This window comes from Nyctereutes procyonoides, unplaced genomic scaffold (genome assembly GCF_905146905.1).
Source record: "Nyctereutes procyonoides isolate TBG_1078 unplaced genomic scaffold, NYPRO_anot_genome, whole genome shotgun sequence".
NCBI lineage: Eukaryota > Metazoa > Chordata > Mammalia > Carnivora > Canidae > Nyctereutes > Nyctereutes procyonoides.
Window position 1 is genome coordinate 62,493,874 of NW_026575051.1, and position 18,603 is coordinate 62,512,476.

Genomic DNA, 18,603 nt, shown 5'->3' on the forward strand with positions numbered 1-18,603 from the left:
ATCTTGTTTGGTGAGGTGTGCATTAAGTCTTTAGCCCATTTTTTTTAAAGTATTTTATTTATTTATTCCTGAGAGAGAGAGAGAGAGAGAGAGAGAGAGAGGGGCAGAGACACTGGCAGAGGGAGAAGCAGGCTCCACGAAGTGAGCCCGACACAGGACTCGATCCTGGGTCTCCAGGATCAGGCCCTGGGCCGAAGGTGGTGCTAAACTGCTGAGCCACCAGGGCTGCCTTCTTTAGCCCATTTTTAAATTGGGTTGTTGGGTTGTTTTTGTTTTTTGTTTTTTTTTAATTGAGTTCTAAGAGTTCTTTATGTATTTTGAATATATATTTTGAATTCTTTATCAGACGTGTTTTACAGAGCAAAAGGTTTTAATTTTAATGAAGTCTAGTTTATCAGTTACTTTTCTGTTTCATACCTTTGGGGTTGTATCTGAAAGATCATCACCATACTGAGGGTCATTACATTTTCTCTGGTGGTATTTTTCTAGTTTTATAGGTTGTGTTTTTTTTTTTTTTATTTTTTTTTTTTAAATTTATTTATTAGTCACACAGAGAGAGAGAGAGGCAGAGACACAGGCAGAGGGAGAAGCAGGCTCCATGCACCGGGAGCCTGATATGGGATTTGATCCCGGGTCTCCAGGATCGCGCCCTGAGCCAAAGGCAGGCGCCAAACCGCTGTGCCACCCAGGGATCCCTATAGGTTGTGTTTTAAATTTAAGTCTGGGGGATCCCTGGGTGGCGCAGCGGTTTGGCGCCTGCCTTTGGCCCAGGGCGCGATCCTGGAGACCCGGGATCGAATCCCACGTCGGGCTCCCGGTGCATGGAGCCTGCTTCTCCCTCTGCCTGTGTCTCTGCCTCTCTCTCTCTCTGTGTGACTATCATAAATTTAAAAAAAAAAAAAAATTAAATTTAAGTCTGGGATTCATGCTGAGTTAATTTTTATGAAAGGTATAAAAACTGTCTGAAACCTTTTTATTTTTTTTTTTGCATGCAGATGTCAGTTAACCCAGCACCATTTATCTCAATAAATCTATTTTTTATAAGTAAGATCTAACTGAAATATCCTTTCACTTTCATGTAACATGAATATCATTGAAGCTTATACTTGGTAGGGATTAAAAAAATTTTTTTTATGTAGTCATGTATTAAGGATTTCTAATTTTCAAAGATAGGCAATAAAATAAGATGTCCCACAATAAGAGAATTAATTTCCTACAATTTAATGTATCAGCTAAGAAGTTCTATAGAAAAAATCTTAAGAAGAAGTAAAACAAGAAATGAAAGATGAACATGAATTGAGGAGGCCTATAGCTTCAATGTTCTAAATCTTCATATTATGATTCTGGTATCGAGGGAACAATGAAATATTCTGGAGAATGCTACATTAAGCTTCATGGTATTTTTAAAGGGCTTTTAGTGTAAAACATCTGGCTCTGAGGCCTGGCTCTACCATTCATCAGATTTGATCTTGGGTCTCCCAGTGTCCTCATCTCAAAGTGAGAAGGTCGTGGTTACTTGGGGCAAGTAATAATTTAGAACAGGTGATAAGTATGACTCCTAAAGTGTTTTGCAAAATCATTTCCTTCTTTCATCTTTCAGGTTAGTTGTAAGAAGCTCTTTTTTTTTTTTTTTTTTAAGAAGCTCTTGCTAAAACTATGGTAGTTATCTTTTAACAGGCATCCCCACATAGGCTCCTCCTATCTCCCACACATTCACAGTATTGCCAAAGAAGTTAATTTTTTTTTTAAACACAGATTTGATTTTCCTACTTCTAAAAGCCAGAAAAAAAAATCAGGTAGGTTTTTGCTTAAGACAAAATAAAATGCTTCAGGTGTGAATTAAAATTTTCCGTTATCTGGCTTTGCCTTGCATTTTCCAGCCTCATTTTTGGGCACCCCCTTAATAATACACTTAAACTAAGCTTCTGGTTATCACAGACATGTATTAACTATACTGCTGCACAAGCATGTGGTTAAACTATTAACTCAGTTTGGATAACTATCTTCAATCCCCATTAAAATCTCTCTCTCTCCATGCACTCAGAAATGTACATCTTGTATAAAAGCCTCTATAATGCCTCCACCCAATATAGGCCTCTCCTTGGTATTTACCTAGCTCTGGGCGGTTTTCTTATATTTCATTTTTCTTCCTTCATCCTCCTTGTAATCTCTCCTTTTTAGATTAATCTTCTATTTGAAATATTCTCTCATATATTTCAATTTTGGGGGCCCATTTATTCAGGGGGGTCCTGCATGATTTTCTAACCTTTTGCTTCCAACCCACTTGATTTCAACAATCATTTTTAACTTTATGAGAGTGCTTTTTTAGTTTTCTAGTTGCGGTTGTTTTGTTTTATTGATATTATATTGTTTCAGATATCTCTGGAGATACTAATTAGATGGTGCATGAAATTTCTTTTGTTTCCTCATTTATCTTGATCTTTCCTCACTATGCTGAATGTTTTGTGATTCTTGGTTGACCCTGCAGATATATGAATGAGGAATAAGAATGAAAGATAGGAATGATTAAAGGTTGAATGGGTAGAGAGACATCACTTGTACCTACAGACTCTAAATTGCCAGCATAAATAAGGATTTGTGTGTAGGATCCATTATTTCACCAGTTGCCTAGATATTTCCTTCAGTGTCCTAAGAACAGTCTTAAAATATTTGTATTGGAGTAATGTTTGGCTGTTTTCACATGTGTAGGTGGGAATAGGTATGGGAGGATAAAATGGGTATCTAGTCCATTTACAAACCTTCCATTCATCCCTTTGGTTTCAAGCCCTCCCCCTCTCTTGCTCTTCATTGTACATGTTGAGTCTCAACACAGTCTCTCTGGGTTCTGTTAGGAATTTTGGTTTGTACTTCTGTCGTAGCCTCTTTCATTAGTTTTTTTAGTGTGTGGCTCTTTAAATTTAATAAGCCATCTCTCTTCTTTTTTTTTTTTTTTTAAGTTTGTTGTTTTTAGTAATGTCTACACCCAATGTGGGATTCAAATTCACAACTGAGATCAAGAGTCGCATTTTCTTCTGACTGAGCCAGCCTGGCACCCCAGTCAGCTCTCTAAGTTCCAGAAATTTCTTGAATTCTGCTGTCTGTTGATGGCACACCTCTTTATTGGGGGGAGGGGCAGAGGGAGAGAGTCTTTTTTTTTTTTTTAAGGTGGGGTTAGAGGGAGGAGGACAGAGAATGTTAAGCAGGTTCCAGACCCAGTGTGGAGTCCAACACAGGGCTTGATCTCACAACCCAGAGATCATGACCTGAGCCAAAATTAAGAGTCAGACACTTAACTGACTGAGCCACCCAGGTACCCTAATAGTACCCCTCCTATATCTTTTTTCTTGCTAATCTATTTCCTTTTAAAGTTTTAGTAACTTTTGATGGCTTTTAAAGAACAACATGAGACATGTGTTTGTTCAGCCTGCCATCTTGAACTGGAAGTCAGCTTAAGCTTTCTAGAGAAAAGAAAATATACTTTTTTTTCTTCTGAGAAGAACCAAACATAAAACTATAGCAACACTTCAGGGCCTTCCCAGTCTAGCTGGAAAGAAATAGCATGTGCCAAGAGAGATAAGTAATCCTATTACTAACTGGAAGGTTGGATAGAAGTACTTGACAAAGTACAGCAGTTGGACCAACTGTCTGATGACTTGCAAAAAATAGCAGTAATATGGAGACAAACGATTGGGAGGAGGAAAAGGGAGTATAGCCAGGAAATTGACAGCCAGTATTTTTCTAATTCTGAAATAAATTTAGGCCATAATGAATTAAAAAATATGGAATAAAGGGAAGTGGGAGAAAAGGGAACCTTATTTGATTAGAGGAAGAAGAACAAGAACGAAAAGTGTTAGATAAGTTAACTTAATATGAACACATTTAAAACTGGCCTGTACTTACTGTGAACGCCTGAAACCTTAGTAGGCATGTCAGCAGCTTCTTCTAAGTGCTTCTTCGTTCCTTTGTTCATTTATTCTTTCAATAACTGTGATTCTCTCCTATAGAGAAGAGATTTCTATTTTGTCCAAATAAATGTCATAGATGACAATATAAGCCCTAACACCAGTCTTGCTTTATGAAGATCCTGTGTGTAGGTTAAGCAAAAATCTATGTAAATCTGCATTCTTGGTTCACCACAGGGAGAATTTGATGGATCATGTGGCACCTCAATGAGGATGATTAGAGAATATTGGTAGAAGAGGGAAGAGCAAGGAATGGAGTTAGAGAATAAAGCTAGGGGATCCCTGGGTGGCGCAGCGGTTTGGCGCCTGCCTTTGGCCCAGGGCGTGATCCTGGAGACCCGGGATCGAATCCCACGTCAGGCTCCCGGTGCATGGAGCCTGCTTCTCCCTCTGCCTGTGTCTCTGCCTCTCTCTCTCTCTCTGTGTGACTATCATTAATATATAAAAAAAATTTTTTTAAAAAAAGAGAATAAAGCTATTACCATAAAACATTGTAATCCTATAAGCATTTTATTCCACATGTACCATACAGAGTATCACCTTGACACTGAAAATACAAGAATTCATTTTATTTAGTAGAAGTAGCTGAAAAATTAGACTTTGCATGAGCAATTCACTTAACTCCTTCAAGTTCAGTTAACCTTATTTTTTTTTTCAAGTGGGAGTTGGACTTAGTAACCCTTCAGGATCTTACTGTCGCTAAGTCTATAATTCTTTTTTTTTAAAAGATTTATTTATTTATTTATGATAGACATAGAGAGAGAGAGAGAGAGAGAGAGAGAGAGGCAGAGACACAGGCAGAGGGAGAAGCAGGCTCCATGCCGGGAGCCCGATGTGGGACTCAGTCCCGGGACTCCAGGATCGTGCCCTGGGCCAAAGGCAGGCGCTAAACCGCTGAGCCACCCAGGGATCCCCTAAGTCTATAATTCTTTTAAGTACATACTGAATAATATCTATTTACAGGTATTTTGCTAAGCCCTTTGGGAAATACTAAGATATATATCAAAGTCCCTGGCCTTCAGGAGACGATAAAGCCAAAAAAGCATATAAGAAATAAGGCATTTAAAAAAAAAAAAAAAAGAAGTAAGGCATATATAAGTATCTGCATCACACAGCAGTATATTGTGAAAACCATGCAGAAAAATCAGTTAAGTGAAAGAAGAGAGAATTTACAACTTGACAACAATTGAGGATGACTACATAAAGCATCATTTGAACTGTGTCTGGAGTCTTCAGTAAGAGTTTGATAGACAACTCTGACTAGGAGTATGCGTACCTACCAACCTAAGCTTGAGCGCAGAGATGAGAAAACAAAGTGTGTTCAGGGAAGTACAGTCAGTTTATTAATGGAGGAATTGTGCTTCAGTGATGAGAAAAGAAGTGGAAAGTATAACTTAGAAGTAAGATTATGAATGGTCTCAACCTATGGAGACCAGTAGGGTAAGATTATTCTGAGAGAATGTGTAGATATGGAAGATGCCATGGACTGAGGAACAGAATTGATGCTGAAATATCAACGAAGAAACCAATATGATCATCCAGGTAGGAGCTAGTTAGGGTCTGAGGTAGGGCAGTGGCAACCCAATGAAATGGTTGAGGCAGACCATTCTGTCTCTAGATGACAGAGATTAATGAAGTCAGAATTCACAAGGTTCAGTGAATGGTTTGGGTATAACTAAGGATTGAAATCAGTGTGACTGGAAATAATGGAGGTAACTTTAATAAAAATTGTCAAGTCAAGGAGTGAAGTTGATTTTTGAGAAGGGATAATAATAAGAGAATTCCGGTCTTTCAATAAATCTTTCCCACTTATGTAGTGACAATTTTGATGCAGTAAAAAAGGTACAGTATTCTCTGTGAATCCTTATCTGTTTCTTGAAAAACCACTATTTTCTTACAGATATTATCGTTTCTTGTCAATAATGCTTGTCAGTTAGTATGAATCTAAATGGCCTTATGTCCTAATTTGGGGAAGGAATAATATAGGATAGAATTTTTATTTTTTTATTTTTATTTATTTTATTTTTTATTTATGATAAGCACACAGTGAGAGAGAGAGGCAGAGACACAGGCAGAGGGAGAAGCAGGCTCCATGCACTGGGAGCCCGACATGGGATTCGATCCCAGGTCCCCAGGATCGCGCCCTGGGCCAAAGGCAGGTGCCAAACCACTGCGCCACCCAGGGATCCCTAGGATAGAATTTTTAAAAATATTCTTTAAGAATACCACGTGGAGGGATCCCTGGGTGGCGCAGCAGTTTAGCGCCTGCCTTTGGCCCAGGGTGCGATCCTGGAGATCCAGGATCGAATCCCACGTCAGGCTCCCTGCATGGAGCCTGCTTCTCCCTCTGCCTGTGTCTCTGCCTCTCTCTCTCTCTCTCTCTCTCTCTCTGTGATGACTATCATAAATAAATAAAATTAAAAAAAAAAAAGAATACCACGTGGAATAGCCACAACTTAGTGGTCCATAAAAGTAAAATTTTACTTTAGATTTGGAGAAGCAATTCATTTATAAATAATAACTATCAAAAACTATAGCAATAGAAAATGAAGTACAAAAAAAAAAAAGAAAATGAAGTACACTCATATACTAGGAACTGTGAGGAAATACGTGAAGAATTTTTATTACACAACAAAATATATAAACATATGATAGCTCTAATTAAAACTGCTTGTCCCTTCATTCTCTTAATTGCTATAGTTGACCCATGTATGCTCCCCTTCACCTGATATGGTAATCTGCACTTTCTTGAGTAGGGAGTGAGAGAAAGGAAATGAAAACAAAAAGAACCATTTATAATTAGGAAAAAGCTTAGGAGAAAAAAAAAAAGATTTTAAAGTACTAAATAAAGCTGTAAAAATGAAAATTTTTGAAGAGAATAGGCAGTTGTGATTTTTTTTTCTCCTACTTCTGCATAGCACCAGACAGCAAAAATGGTGCTGCCAAATTGCAGACTTCCACTTGACGGATTTTGAAGCATCAGATGAGGGATCCCTGGGTGGTTCAGCGTTTGAGCAGCTGCCTTTGGCTCGGTATGATCCTGGACTCCTGGGATCAAGTCCCACGTCGGGCTCCCTGCGTGGAGCCTGCTTCTCCCACTGCCTGTGTCTCTGCCTCTCTCTCTCTCTCCTCTCTCTGTGTCTGTCATGAATTTAAAAAAAAAAAATCTTTGAAGTATCAGATGGTTGGTTAAAAACCCTGTTTTCATGTGTCATATTACTTTCACCACGAATAGTCTCCTTTTGCCTTGAATTTTGAAGTGTTGTTTTTATTTTTTCCATGTAATTATTAGATTGTAGGTAGTTATTCAGCTGCCTTTAGAGTCATGGCTTGGGTGGAATAAAGACTTTCTGGTCCAGTATTTCCCTAAGTGTGCTTGTCAACTGTAGTCATAAGGAAAGGGCTCTGGGATCAATTTGGTTAGGAAATGCTGGGTTAAATAAACACAGTCAAATAAGAATTTTATTTAGGTGGTGGAGAGGAGAGGTATAGAATCTCAGAGACTTTAATATGTTAATGTGACTCAACTAAGGAGAAGCAAGATAGAACATTTCACAATCTTATTTGACCACAAAATCCTTTTTTCATGGAGTCTTTCTCAGAACCATTGTTTCATAGAACACATGTGGGGAAACTCCAATCCTTTACATTTAGAGATAAGCAGAAATGAGATGAAATACTTCATTCGATACTGCATAGCTGTTTACTTAAAAGAATGGACTTGACCTAAGGGCTCCCACCATATTTAGTTTTGCTTCCTTTAGCCCCAAAATTCATAAAAGTCTTTGAAAATTACACAATACTCCAAATTGGGCCCATAAAATACACAGAGGTGCTTCAAGAAATAAAACTAATGATTTAATTATTTTTAGTATATTTTGAATTGGCACATTGGCTTTGATGTTAGGTCAGAAGAGCCATTTAATATTTGTAACTGAGGTTACACTTTTGCAATCAGGAAACTTCCCCCCCCCCACAAAAATCAACCATCTTTCAAATTATAAAATCTGCTTCCTTTCAAATTATAATATATATAACAACAAGTTTCCCCACTTTCCCCAAAAAAAGGACTGGAGGAAATGACTGTTTATGATTTGCTGTCAGTTATGCCAAACCCCATCTCTATATAAACAAATGTATCTTTTAAAAGCTTACTTACTTAGATGGCATTATGATAGACATGCTATTCTTTACCCTGTACATTTTTATTCAATGATATTACATGTTTATTTTTCACATTAATACATGAAGATCTTTAAATTTTTTTTTTTATTGAAGCATTGTTGACCTACATGTTACATTAGCTTCAGGTACATAATGTAGTGATTCAACAAGTTTATGCATTATGCTGTGCTCACCACAAGCGTAGCTACCATCTGTTACTATACAAGGCTATTACACTATCATTGACTGTATTCCCTATGACTTTTCATCCTTGTGATTTATTCTTTTATTTTTATTTTTTTTTAATTTTTTATTTATTTATTTATGATAGTCACACAGAATGAGAGAGAGAGGCAGAGACATAGGCAGAGGGAGAAGCAGGCTCCATGCACCGGGAGCCTGATGTGGGATTCGATCCTGGGTCTCCAGGATCGCGCCCTGGGCCAAAGGCAGGTGCTAAACCGCTGCGCCACCCAGGGATCCCCCTTGTGATTTATTCTTTCCATAACTGCAAGTGTGTACCGCTCACTGCCTTTCACCCATTTTGCTCCAACCTTCAGTTTGTTCTCAGAATTTGTGGATCTGTTTCTGCTTTGTTTTGTTTTTTAGATTCCACATATAAGTGAAGTCAGATGGTTTTCTCCTTCTCTGTGTGACTCATTTCACTTAGGATAAAACCCTCTAGGTATATCTATGTCACAAACAGCAAGATCTTCTTTTAATGGCTCAATAATATTACATTATATAGCTGTACTGTAATTTGTGTCATAGGTTTCCTAGTGACGGACATTAGGGTAGTTGTAATTTTTTTTAAGATGGTGCTGTAGTGAATTTTGATAAAGGTCTTCTGTTGCTTTTACTTTTGAACTTTTGTGTATATGTCTGTAGCAATTCCTTGAAGTGGAATTGCTGGGTTAAATAATATGCACATTAAAGTTTTCATAAATATTGCCAAATTGCCTTTAAAAATGGTTAGCTTATCTCCCATTGCCAGCATTGCGACAGGAACCTTGAAAATGGTATAACTTTTACTGGATGTAAAAAAAAGACTTTATAATGTAGAATAGTGAGTATCTTACCACGTTAATTTTAAAATCATAAAGAAAATTTATGAAGTGTTGATGATCATGATCTCTCTTTCTCTCTCCCTCCATCCCCTACTCTTTATAGAGCAAATTATTCATGGAAGGATTTAGAAGCCTAAAAGAAGGAGAACCAGTAGAATTCACATTTAAAAAATCTTCCAAAGGCCTTGAATCAATACGGGTAACCGGACCTGGTGGGAGCCCCTGCTTAGGAAGTGAAAGAAGACCCAAAGGGAAGACACTACAAAAAAGAAAACCAAAGGGAGATAGGTAATCATTTTACTTTGTTAGTTTGTGAGTTTATTGTATTTAGGAAAAAAAAATCTGAAAATGTGTTTGTCTTTTTATTATGTTATTGCATTTAATATAGTCTAGTCAAAGTAAATAAAATGCCACCATTGTGAAGTTGAATAAACTTTCTTAGGAATATAGGCTATATTGCAATTTGAACTCTGCACTATTTCCCACCAGATTGTTCTGAGATCACAAATGAGAAGCTGAGATTTCCAACAGACAGTGCTATCCCTCTGTGTATGTCTTAACGCCTCATCTTACCTTTATTGTTTTGTCTGTTTTTTTTTTTAAGATTTTATTTATTCATGAGAGAACACACAGAGAGAGAGAGAGAGGGAGGGAGAGAGAGAGGCAGAGATAAAGGCAGAGGGAGAAGCAGGCTCCATGCAGGGAGCCCGATGTGGGACTTGATTCTGGGACTTGAAGATCACGCTCTGGGCTGTAGGCAGGCGCCAAACCGCTGAGCCACCCAGGCGTCCCTGTTCTGTCTGTTTTTAAAAGAGAACTCATATTCTTTTTAAAATATAACTCATGTATCTTATAATAAAAAATTATAAGGAAGTCTGAAAAAAATCACTTGAAATCCTGACTAGAGGTAGGAATCATAATATTTATGCAGTATTTTTGAAACTTGCTTTTTTTTCCCCATTTAACAGTAGATCAAGAACATTTCATATCAGTCATTAGCACCTGTATAAATTCCCACTGTGTGAATAGACCAGAATTTATTTATTTTTTGAACGTACCAGAATTTATGCAAGGCTAAAGTAATTTGTTAAATTTAAGCTATTTTGACCTTATCAGTAGTGCCACAGTGGGAATCCTTATATGTACATTTTTGAAAAATTGTTTATATCCTTGGGATAAATGCCTAATATTGAAAAATCTGGATCAAAAATAAGGCATTTAAAAATTTTTGATGTCTGTTTCCAGACTGCTTTCCAGAAATGATTAGGGCCAATATAAAACTCCTTTAAAAATGAGACTGCTAAAAAAATAAATAAATAAAAATAAAAATGAGACTGCTCATGGAATGATGTCATTTTATTTTATTTTTAAGATTTTTATAATTTTTTTATCAATCTCTACACTCAACATAGGGTTCAGACTTACAATCCTGAGATCAAGAGTCACAGTCTCTGCCGACCTAGCCAGCCAGGGGCACCCCTTAAAGAAATATTTTTAAATTTTTCTTCAATTTTTAAGAATTATTTTATTTTTCAGATTTTATTTATTTATTTGAAAGAGAAAAATCACTAGTAGGGGAAGGGACAGAGGGAGAGGCAGAGGGAGAAGCAGATTTCCTATTGAGCAAGTGTGCAATGAGAGGCTCAATCCCAGGACCTTGAGATCATGACCTGAGCCGAAGGCAGATGTTTAACTGATTGAGCCACCCAGGTGCCCCCAAATTTTGTAATGTAGGCTCCATACCCAATATGGGGCTTAAACTTACAACTCTGAGATTGAGTCACATACTCTACCAACTGAGGTAGCCAGGCACCCCTGAATGATGTTATTTAAAAATTTTTTTCTGGGGTTCCTGGGTGGCTCAGTCATTTTGGTATCTGGCTCTTGATTTTGGCTCAGGTCATGATCTCAAGGTCATGAGATTGACCCCCACATCAGGCTCTGGACTCAGTGGGGAGTCTGCTTAGAGATTCTCTCTCCCTCTTCCTCTGCCTTCCCTCCCCCCACACGGTTGCTTTCTCTCTCAAATAAAAAATTAAAAAAAAAAATCTTTTCTAATTATATAGGTTAAGAGATACAGCTCATTCTTTTCCTTTGTGTCCTTTGATTAGATTAGAGGTTTTATATATATTTGAGGTTAAGTATATTTTTATGTCAATTTTCATTTTTCTCTTCTATGAATTATATGTTTTCTGTCCTTTGCTCATAAGACTAATGAGGCGTTCATTTGTTATTATTGGTTTGTAAGTTCTCTGTTTAGGAAAAACTCTGTTTTCTTTTTTCCTACTATGAAAAACCTAGTTCTTCCCTACTATCTTTTTCTCTTGTGTGTCTCCTTTATTATTATACGGCACTTCATTTCTGATACCAAGTGTGTGGAGATTTTACCCCCACACAAAACAGTTCTCCACAACACCGGCTGGATGTCCTACAATTGAACTCGATCCTGGGACCATCTATCTGGAGACAGAGTCAGACCCCACCGGTTAAGGGCTAAGTCCCACAAGACTGTATCCCTCCACACACTTGAGATGCCAGTTGCAAGAAGTGGGTTCCAAGGTTGCCAACCTTTGTTTGATTGGCTATAAATCAGAGGTTCCCACATCATCCTCAGTCTTGGTTAATTTGCTAGAGTGACTCACAGAACTGAGGGAAACTCTTAGGTTTACCAGTTCATTAAAGGATATGATAAAAGATACAGATGAAGAGGATATACAGAGGATGAGGTCTGGGAGGCTCTGAGTGTAGGAGCTTCTGTCGAGGTGGAGTTGGGGTGATCACTCTCCCATTTTGAAGGCTTCGGAACTCCTCACTCTTAGGATTTTATGGAGACTTGCTCATGTAGGTATGATTAATCAGTAACTTCATTTTCAACCTTTCTCCCCCTTAGAAAAATGGGAGCAGGACAGAAAATTCCAAGCTTCAAATCATGCTTTGGTCTTTCTGGTGAGCAGCTCTTACCTAGGAGCCCACCCAGAATTCCCTTAGAATGAAAGACACTCACCCCTATCACCCAGGATATTAACAGGGGTTGCAAGAGCCCTCTGTCAGGAACAGAGGTCCAATACCAGTGTTAGAACAAGAGATGATCCTAATGGTTTTATCACTTAGGAAGTGACAATGGTTTTAGGAACTCCATGCCAGGAACCAGGAGCAAAGACCAATATGGATTTTCAGTTTTCTCACATTGTCTTTATGTATTTATGATGTTAACCTTTTGCTTCAAATAAATATTTTTTTCAGCTTGTGAAATAAAATTTAGTTTTAATTATAGTGACTTTTAAAGGTTTTAAAATAATGAATTTGTATACAAACAAGTCTGTCTCTATCTCCTTAATGCTATCTGACTTGATTGCTATTTGGCTTTCCAACTTGCAAAATTAATCATATATCTATCTAGGGGAAGCTGAATGACTCAGTCGGTTAAGCATCTGACTCTTGTTTTTGGCTCAGGTCATGATCTCAGTGTTGGGCCATCAAGCCCCACCTTTGGGCTCCATGCTCAGCAGTCTGCTTGAGATTCTCTCTCTCTCTCCATCTCCTTCTGGCCCTCCACCCATGCTTGCGTGCACTCTCTCTCTCCCTCCCTCAAATAAATCTTTTTTTAAAAAAGTGTCATACTGGCAGTTTTGCGGTGACAACGCAAAGAGAAAGGGGTAAGAATGGAAGCTGAGAATCACTGAGAGGCGGTTCCATTAAAGCAGAAAAACGACAATGGTGGTTCAGATTGGGATGGTAGCAGTAGAAGTGAGGAACAAAAATCCCGACATCGCGAAGGTAGGGGAAATAGGATTTACTTTTGGATCAGATGTGGACTCTAAGAGAAAGTGAAATATTCAGGATGACTCACAAGGTTTGTTTGGCTTGAGCAGTCAGAAAGATGAAGAGACCGTTTACCAAGAGGGAAAAGACTAGAGAAGGAGCAGGAAATTAGAAGTATGGTCTCAGATATATTTAGGTGGAGATTTATAATAGACATTGATTGGAAAAATAGATTAGGTAAGTGGATGCAGGAGTATGGAGTTCCAAGGCTCTATAAAAAGACTTGGCAATATTCAGCAGAAAGGAGGTATTTACAGCCTTAACACTGAATGAGATCACTGTCAGAGTGAGTATACGTGGAAAAAGAGAAGACCACTAAACTGTAGCACATTCCAGCACCCAGTAATCAGGAGAGTAGAAGCAAAGGGCATTAAGTTAGAAGGAGGGAAATAGGAAAATTAAAAGGGTTTTGTCTCATAAGTCAAGGAGAGAAGTATTTCAAGAAGGAGAGGGACTCCCGTGTGTGAAATGGTGTTGATGGTGAAATGATTAAGATAACCACCAAGACTTGAGCATTTAGCAACAAGGAAATCACTGGTGAAGTTGACAAGGTCAGATTCAGTGGACTGTTGGGAGTGAAAGTCTAAGCTGGTTGTGTTCAATAGAAGGAAAGGAGAGGAAGTGGAGACAGCAAATTTAGACAGTTTGGGGAGTTTCCCTGTAAATGATAGCAGAAAAATCAAGCAACAGCTGAGGCATGGAACTTACAGCATGTTTATGTGTCAGTGAGAATGGTCCAGTAGAAAGGGGAAGATTGAACATTCAGGAAAGAGGAGGTCAATCGTTGGAGTGATTTTCCTTGTTGAAAATCAGAGAGAGGTTCAGGGTATAAAGCATAATGGAGACAGCTAGCCTTGCAAGCACGGACAGTTCATTTCTTCAGAAGTAGAGGTAAGACACAGCACACAGGTACAGATACAGGTGAGTAGATACAAGAATGAAATAAGGTGAGATTTCTGAGCTTTTTTCCAGTTTTCTTAGTGAAATTTCAAGCAAGGTCATCAACTGGAGAGGGATGGTAGAAGAGGAGGTTTGGAGATTTACAAAGAAAGAAGGTATAAAATAGGAGATTAGGGGGCTCCTGGGTGTCTCAGTCCATTAAGCGTCTAATTCTTTGTTTAGGCTCAGGTCATGATCTCATGGGTCATGAGATGGAGTCCTGTGTCAGGCTCCACACTCAGCGGGGAGTCTACTTAAGATCCTCTCCCTCTGCCTCTCCCCCCACGCATTCACACATGTGCTTTCTCTCTCTCTCTCTCTCTCTCTCTCTCTCTCTCTCTCTCAAATAAATACATAAATCTTTTTTAAAAATTGAAACAGGGGACGCCTGGGTGGCTCAGCAGTTGAGCGCCTGCCTTGGCCCAGGGCGTGATCCTGGAATCTGGGGATCGAGTCCCACATCAGGCTCCCTGCATGGAGCCTGTTTTCTCCCTCTGCCTGTGTCTCTGCCTCTCTCTGTGTGTCTCTCATGAATAAATAAATAAAATCTTTTAAAGATAATAAAAAAGATAAAAAATTAAAATAGGAAAAGAGTGAATGCATTATAGAGAAAAAAGTAACGTCACTCAGTATGGTTGTGTTTTTTTCTCCAGCCACTGGTGACTTCATGGCTACAGCTGTGAAATAGGCAGAACGATGGATTTAATAAGTTGGTTTCCTAGTTGAGAATGACAAAGGGAGACACGGGCACTGACCGTGTGTACAAGGGAGCAGTTCTAATGTGGATTATACAGTATAAACTAGGTAAGGAGTGAAGTCATTGAAAAAGTGGCAGGCTCATGGGGTGCGGGTTATAGGTGGGGTGCTAGAATTGGTGTAGTTGGGGTGCTAGAAAGAATGAGAGAGTAGAAGTTGGTGGTCATCAGAGGGTGAATTACTGCTTCCACAGTCGATGTTTGTTGTGTGTCTTACTGTGATTAAAGCCTTTACACAATTTGGTATCTAATGATTTCCAACTGATGATCAAACATGCTAATGTTTTCCATGTAATGATCAAACATTCCAAGGATGTTTATAATTTTTGTTGTAAGATTAGCAGTTCTGGTTTTCCATGTGCCACGATTTTTGTAAAATGGTAGAAACAAATTGCAGTTAAATAATCAAATAAGCACAGAGACTTCTGTTACAGAAACTGAAACAATGAGAAAGCAGGATGTGGCACTGTTAACTGATGTTTGGAACAGTTTCCAAGGCATTGATTTGCTTCCTAAATGCTTAAAAGACTCGAGAAATCTATGGTAACTTTCTTGATTTCTTCTGTGGTTATTAATTATATTTACTTCTGCAGAAAGCCTTAAATAATGAGAATAAAACTGTGCTTTGACCAGATTTTCATGTTTATTAGTGTAGCTATGGTCCATTTAAAAATTTCTCCAGTTGTCTAAAACTTATCTTCTGTGGTTGTTTTTTCAGATCGGAATGCAATTAAGGAACCTGGCATTGAGTTAGTTTTATATGTCTTAAGTCTGTTGCGATCTAGAACAGTCCCTCCCTACACACGCGCATCCGTTAGGAAGGACTTTTATGACATTAACTTGTTAAAGAGACTAGACCAGCTGTCTTGTAGAGTGTGCCATAACTGGGATTCATTCTAGTGTCTTTAAACTTGTTTCTCCAACATGTATATATTCTATAAATTGGAAGTATTATGCAAAAATGTGTATCTTGAACCTAACAAAATTCTCTCAACCTAACTTTTAGTTAACAGGCAATATAAGGGTTAGAGTGACAAGTTGAAAAACACCAGATTGAATCCAGATCATAGCCTGAATTTAGCTAATGGTTCCTTACGATTAGATTGAGGTTGTTCATCTTTGACAAGAAGGTCATGGAGGTGGTGCTGCATTCTTCTCATTGTATCCTGTCAGATGGCAAAGGATTTTTTATTTTTTTCCACTACTTTTTCTTTTCATAATTAGCAATTTGTGATGAGATATTTTGAGGCCATGTAAATATCATATTTTTTAAAAGATTTTCTTCATTTATTCATGAGAGACACAGAGAGAGGCAGAGGGAGAAGCAGGCTCCCTGCGGAGAGCCTGATGTGGGACTCAATCTCAAGACCCTTGGGGTCATGACCTGAGCTGAAGGCAGAAGCTCAACCACTGAGCCACCCAGGCATCTTAAATATCATCATCTTTATCAAACTTTCCATTTTTTATTTATTATCTCAATATGGATCATGAGTTTCTGTCTTTATCAATAAATTATGTTATTTAATAATTATTTTAATGCTCAAGTTTTTTAGATTCTGTTACTAGTTCCAGCTGGTTTCTGTGTCCTTTGACACACCCTCATCATTTTTGAATTCTTCTTTCAAGTACTTACTCAAGTACTTTGATACTTGCAAACTCATAGCCTACAAAATATTTAAAATAATGATAATTAAATAATTACTTTGGTTTGCTAAAGTACTAGAAAGCTAGAGTTCCAGTTAATTTCTAGTTTAAAATGTAAGCATTGGTATATTTCTATGTATTTTGTTTGCATGGAGAGTTGTTTTTATTTTATTTTTTAAATTGTGATATATTAAAATTCACTTTTTTCTTTTACACTTCTGTGAATTTTTACATATATGTTCATGTAGTTACCATTATTATCTGGATTCAGAACACTCTATCACCCCCAAAATTTCCCTCTTTTTTTCAATTAGGCTCCACGTTGGACGTGGAGCCCAAGGCAAGGCTTGAATCATGACCCTGATATCAAAACCTGAGCTGAGATGAAGGAAGAGTCATATGCTTAATCGACTGAGTCACTCAGGTGCCCCAACCCTCTGTCTTTTTTTTTCCTCTATCTTTTGCAGTTATTTCTCCTCCACCTAAAACCCTTGGCCACCACTGACCTATTCTGTATCACTATACTTTTGTCTTTCCATGAATAGAATAGAAGTGGAATTATACCTTCCCCGCCCTCAGTTAGATTGAGATATAACTGACATATTGTATTAGTTTAAGGTGTTCAACAGCATGATTTCATACATGTATACATTGGGGAAGGATTACAGTAAGTTTAGTTAGCACCCATCACTTTCACTTAGTTACAATTGTTTTTCTTGTGATGAGAACTTCTGAAATTTACAATTAGCAACTTTCAGATATACAATACAGTATTGTTGACTTTAGTCACCATGCACTGTTCATTAAATGTCAGAACTTCTTGTCTTAGTGACTGCAAGTTTCTACCTTTTGATCACCTTCACCTGTTTCATCCAGCCCCAACCCCCACCTCTGGCAACCACCAATCTGTTCAGCGTGAAGTTTAGTTTCTTTAGATTCCTATATAAGTAAGGTGATACACTATTTATCTTTCTCTGTCTGACTTATTTTACCTAGCATGATGCTTTCAAGATCCGTTAAAGTTGTCTCCAATGACAGGGTTTCCTTTTTTATGGCTGATTAAGTCGTGTGTGTGTGTGTGTGTGTGTGTGTGTGTGTGTGTGTGTATCTCACATTTTCATTATCTGTTCATTTACTAGTAGACTCTTAGGTTGTTTCTATGTCTTAGCTGTTGTAAATAGTGCTGCAGAGAACACAGAGGGGGCCGATATCTCTTTAAGAGAATGATTTCATTTCCTTTGAATATATACACGGAAGTGGGATTGCTGGATCATATGCTAGTTTTATTTTATTTTTTTGAAAAACCTCCATATTGCTTTCCATTTTGGTTGAACTAATTAACATTGCCACCAGCAGTGGGACAACAATTGGGTGCAGAGAACCAGGAGGGGGATACATAACCTTTCCAATATAAACCTCCCAAATACTTAAAAAACTGTTGAAAAGAAACCATGATAAATATAGGACAATGCAGTACAAGTACAAATAAGAAGGAGCAGTGATAAGAGTCTGCTCTCCATGTGGGCTCCCTTCCTTTCTACTAACGGTGCATAAGAATTCCCTTTTTTCCACATCCTCCCCAACGCTTGTTATTTCTTGTCTTTTTGTTTATAGCCAGATGTGAGGTGCTATCTTACTGTGCTTTTGACTTTTCCCTGTCAAATGATTAGTGATACTTGATGATGTTGATTAGTGATTTAGTGATATTTAGCACCTTTTTGTGTACCAGTTGGCCATTTGTATGTTTTCTTTGGAAAAATATGTTAGGTTCCTCTGCCCACTTTTTTTTTAAATTTTTATTTATTTATGATAGTCACACAGAGAGAGAGAGAGAGAGAGAGAGAGAGGCAGAGACATAGGCAGAGGGAGAGGGAGAGGGAGAGGGAGAAGCAGGCTCCATGCACTGGGAGCCCGACATGGGATTCAATCCCGGGTCTCCAGGATCACACCCTGGGCCAAAGGCAGGCGCTAAACTGCTGCGCCACCCAGGGATCCCCCTCTGCCCACTTTTAATCAGATTATTTGTTTGTTTACTTAATGAATCATATTAGTTCTTTATAGATTTTGAATATTAGCCTTTTACCAGATATATGATTTGCAGATATTTTCTTACCTTGTATAAGTTGCCTTTTCGTTTGTTTAATGGTTTCTTTTGTCTTGTAGAAGTTTTTTAGTTTCATTTGTTTATTTTTGCTTTTGTTGTCAAAAACAAAAAATCGTTGCCAAGACTGATGTCTGAGAGTTTAAACC

General features: G+C 38.0%; 1 protein-coding gene across 2 annotated transcripts in view; it reads left to right on the plus strand.

The window, feature by feature from the left end:
• Nucleotides 1-18,603, plus strand: part of LIN28B (lin-28 homolog B) — a 123,712-nt gene that overhangs the window by 56,711 nt on the left and 48,398 nt on the right. For both annotated transcript variants that reach the window (XM_055329589.1, XM_055329590.1), the window contains exon 3: nt 9,297-9,481. In XM_055329589.1, the coding sequence (XP_055185564.1) occupies nt 9,297-9,481 (185 nt within the window). The remainder of the gene's footprint in view (nt 1-9,296; nt 9,482-18,603) is intronic.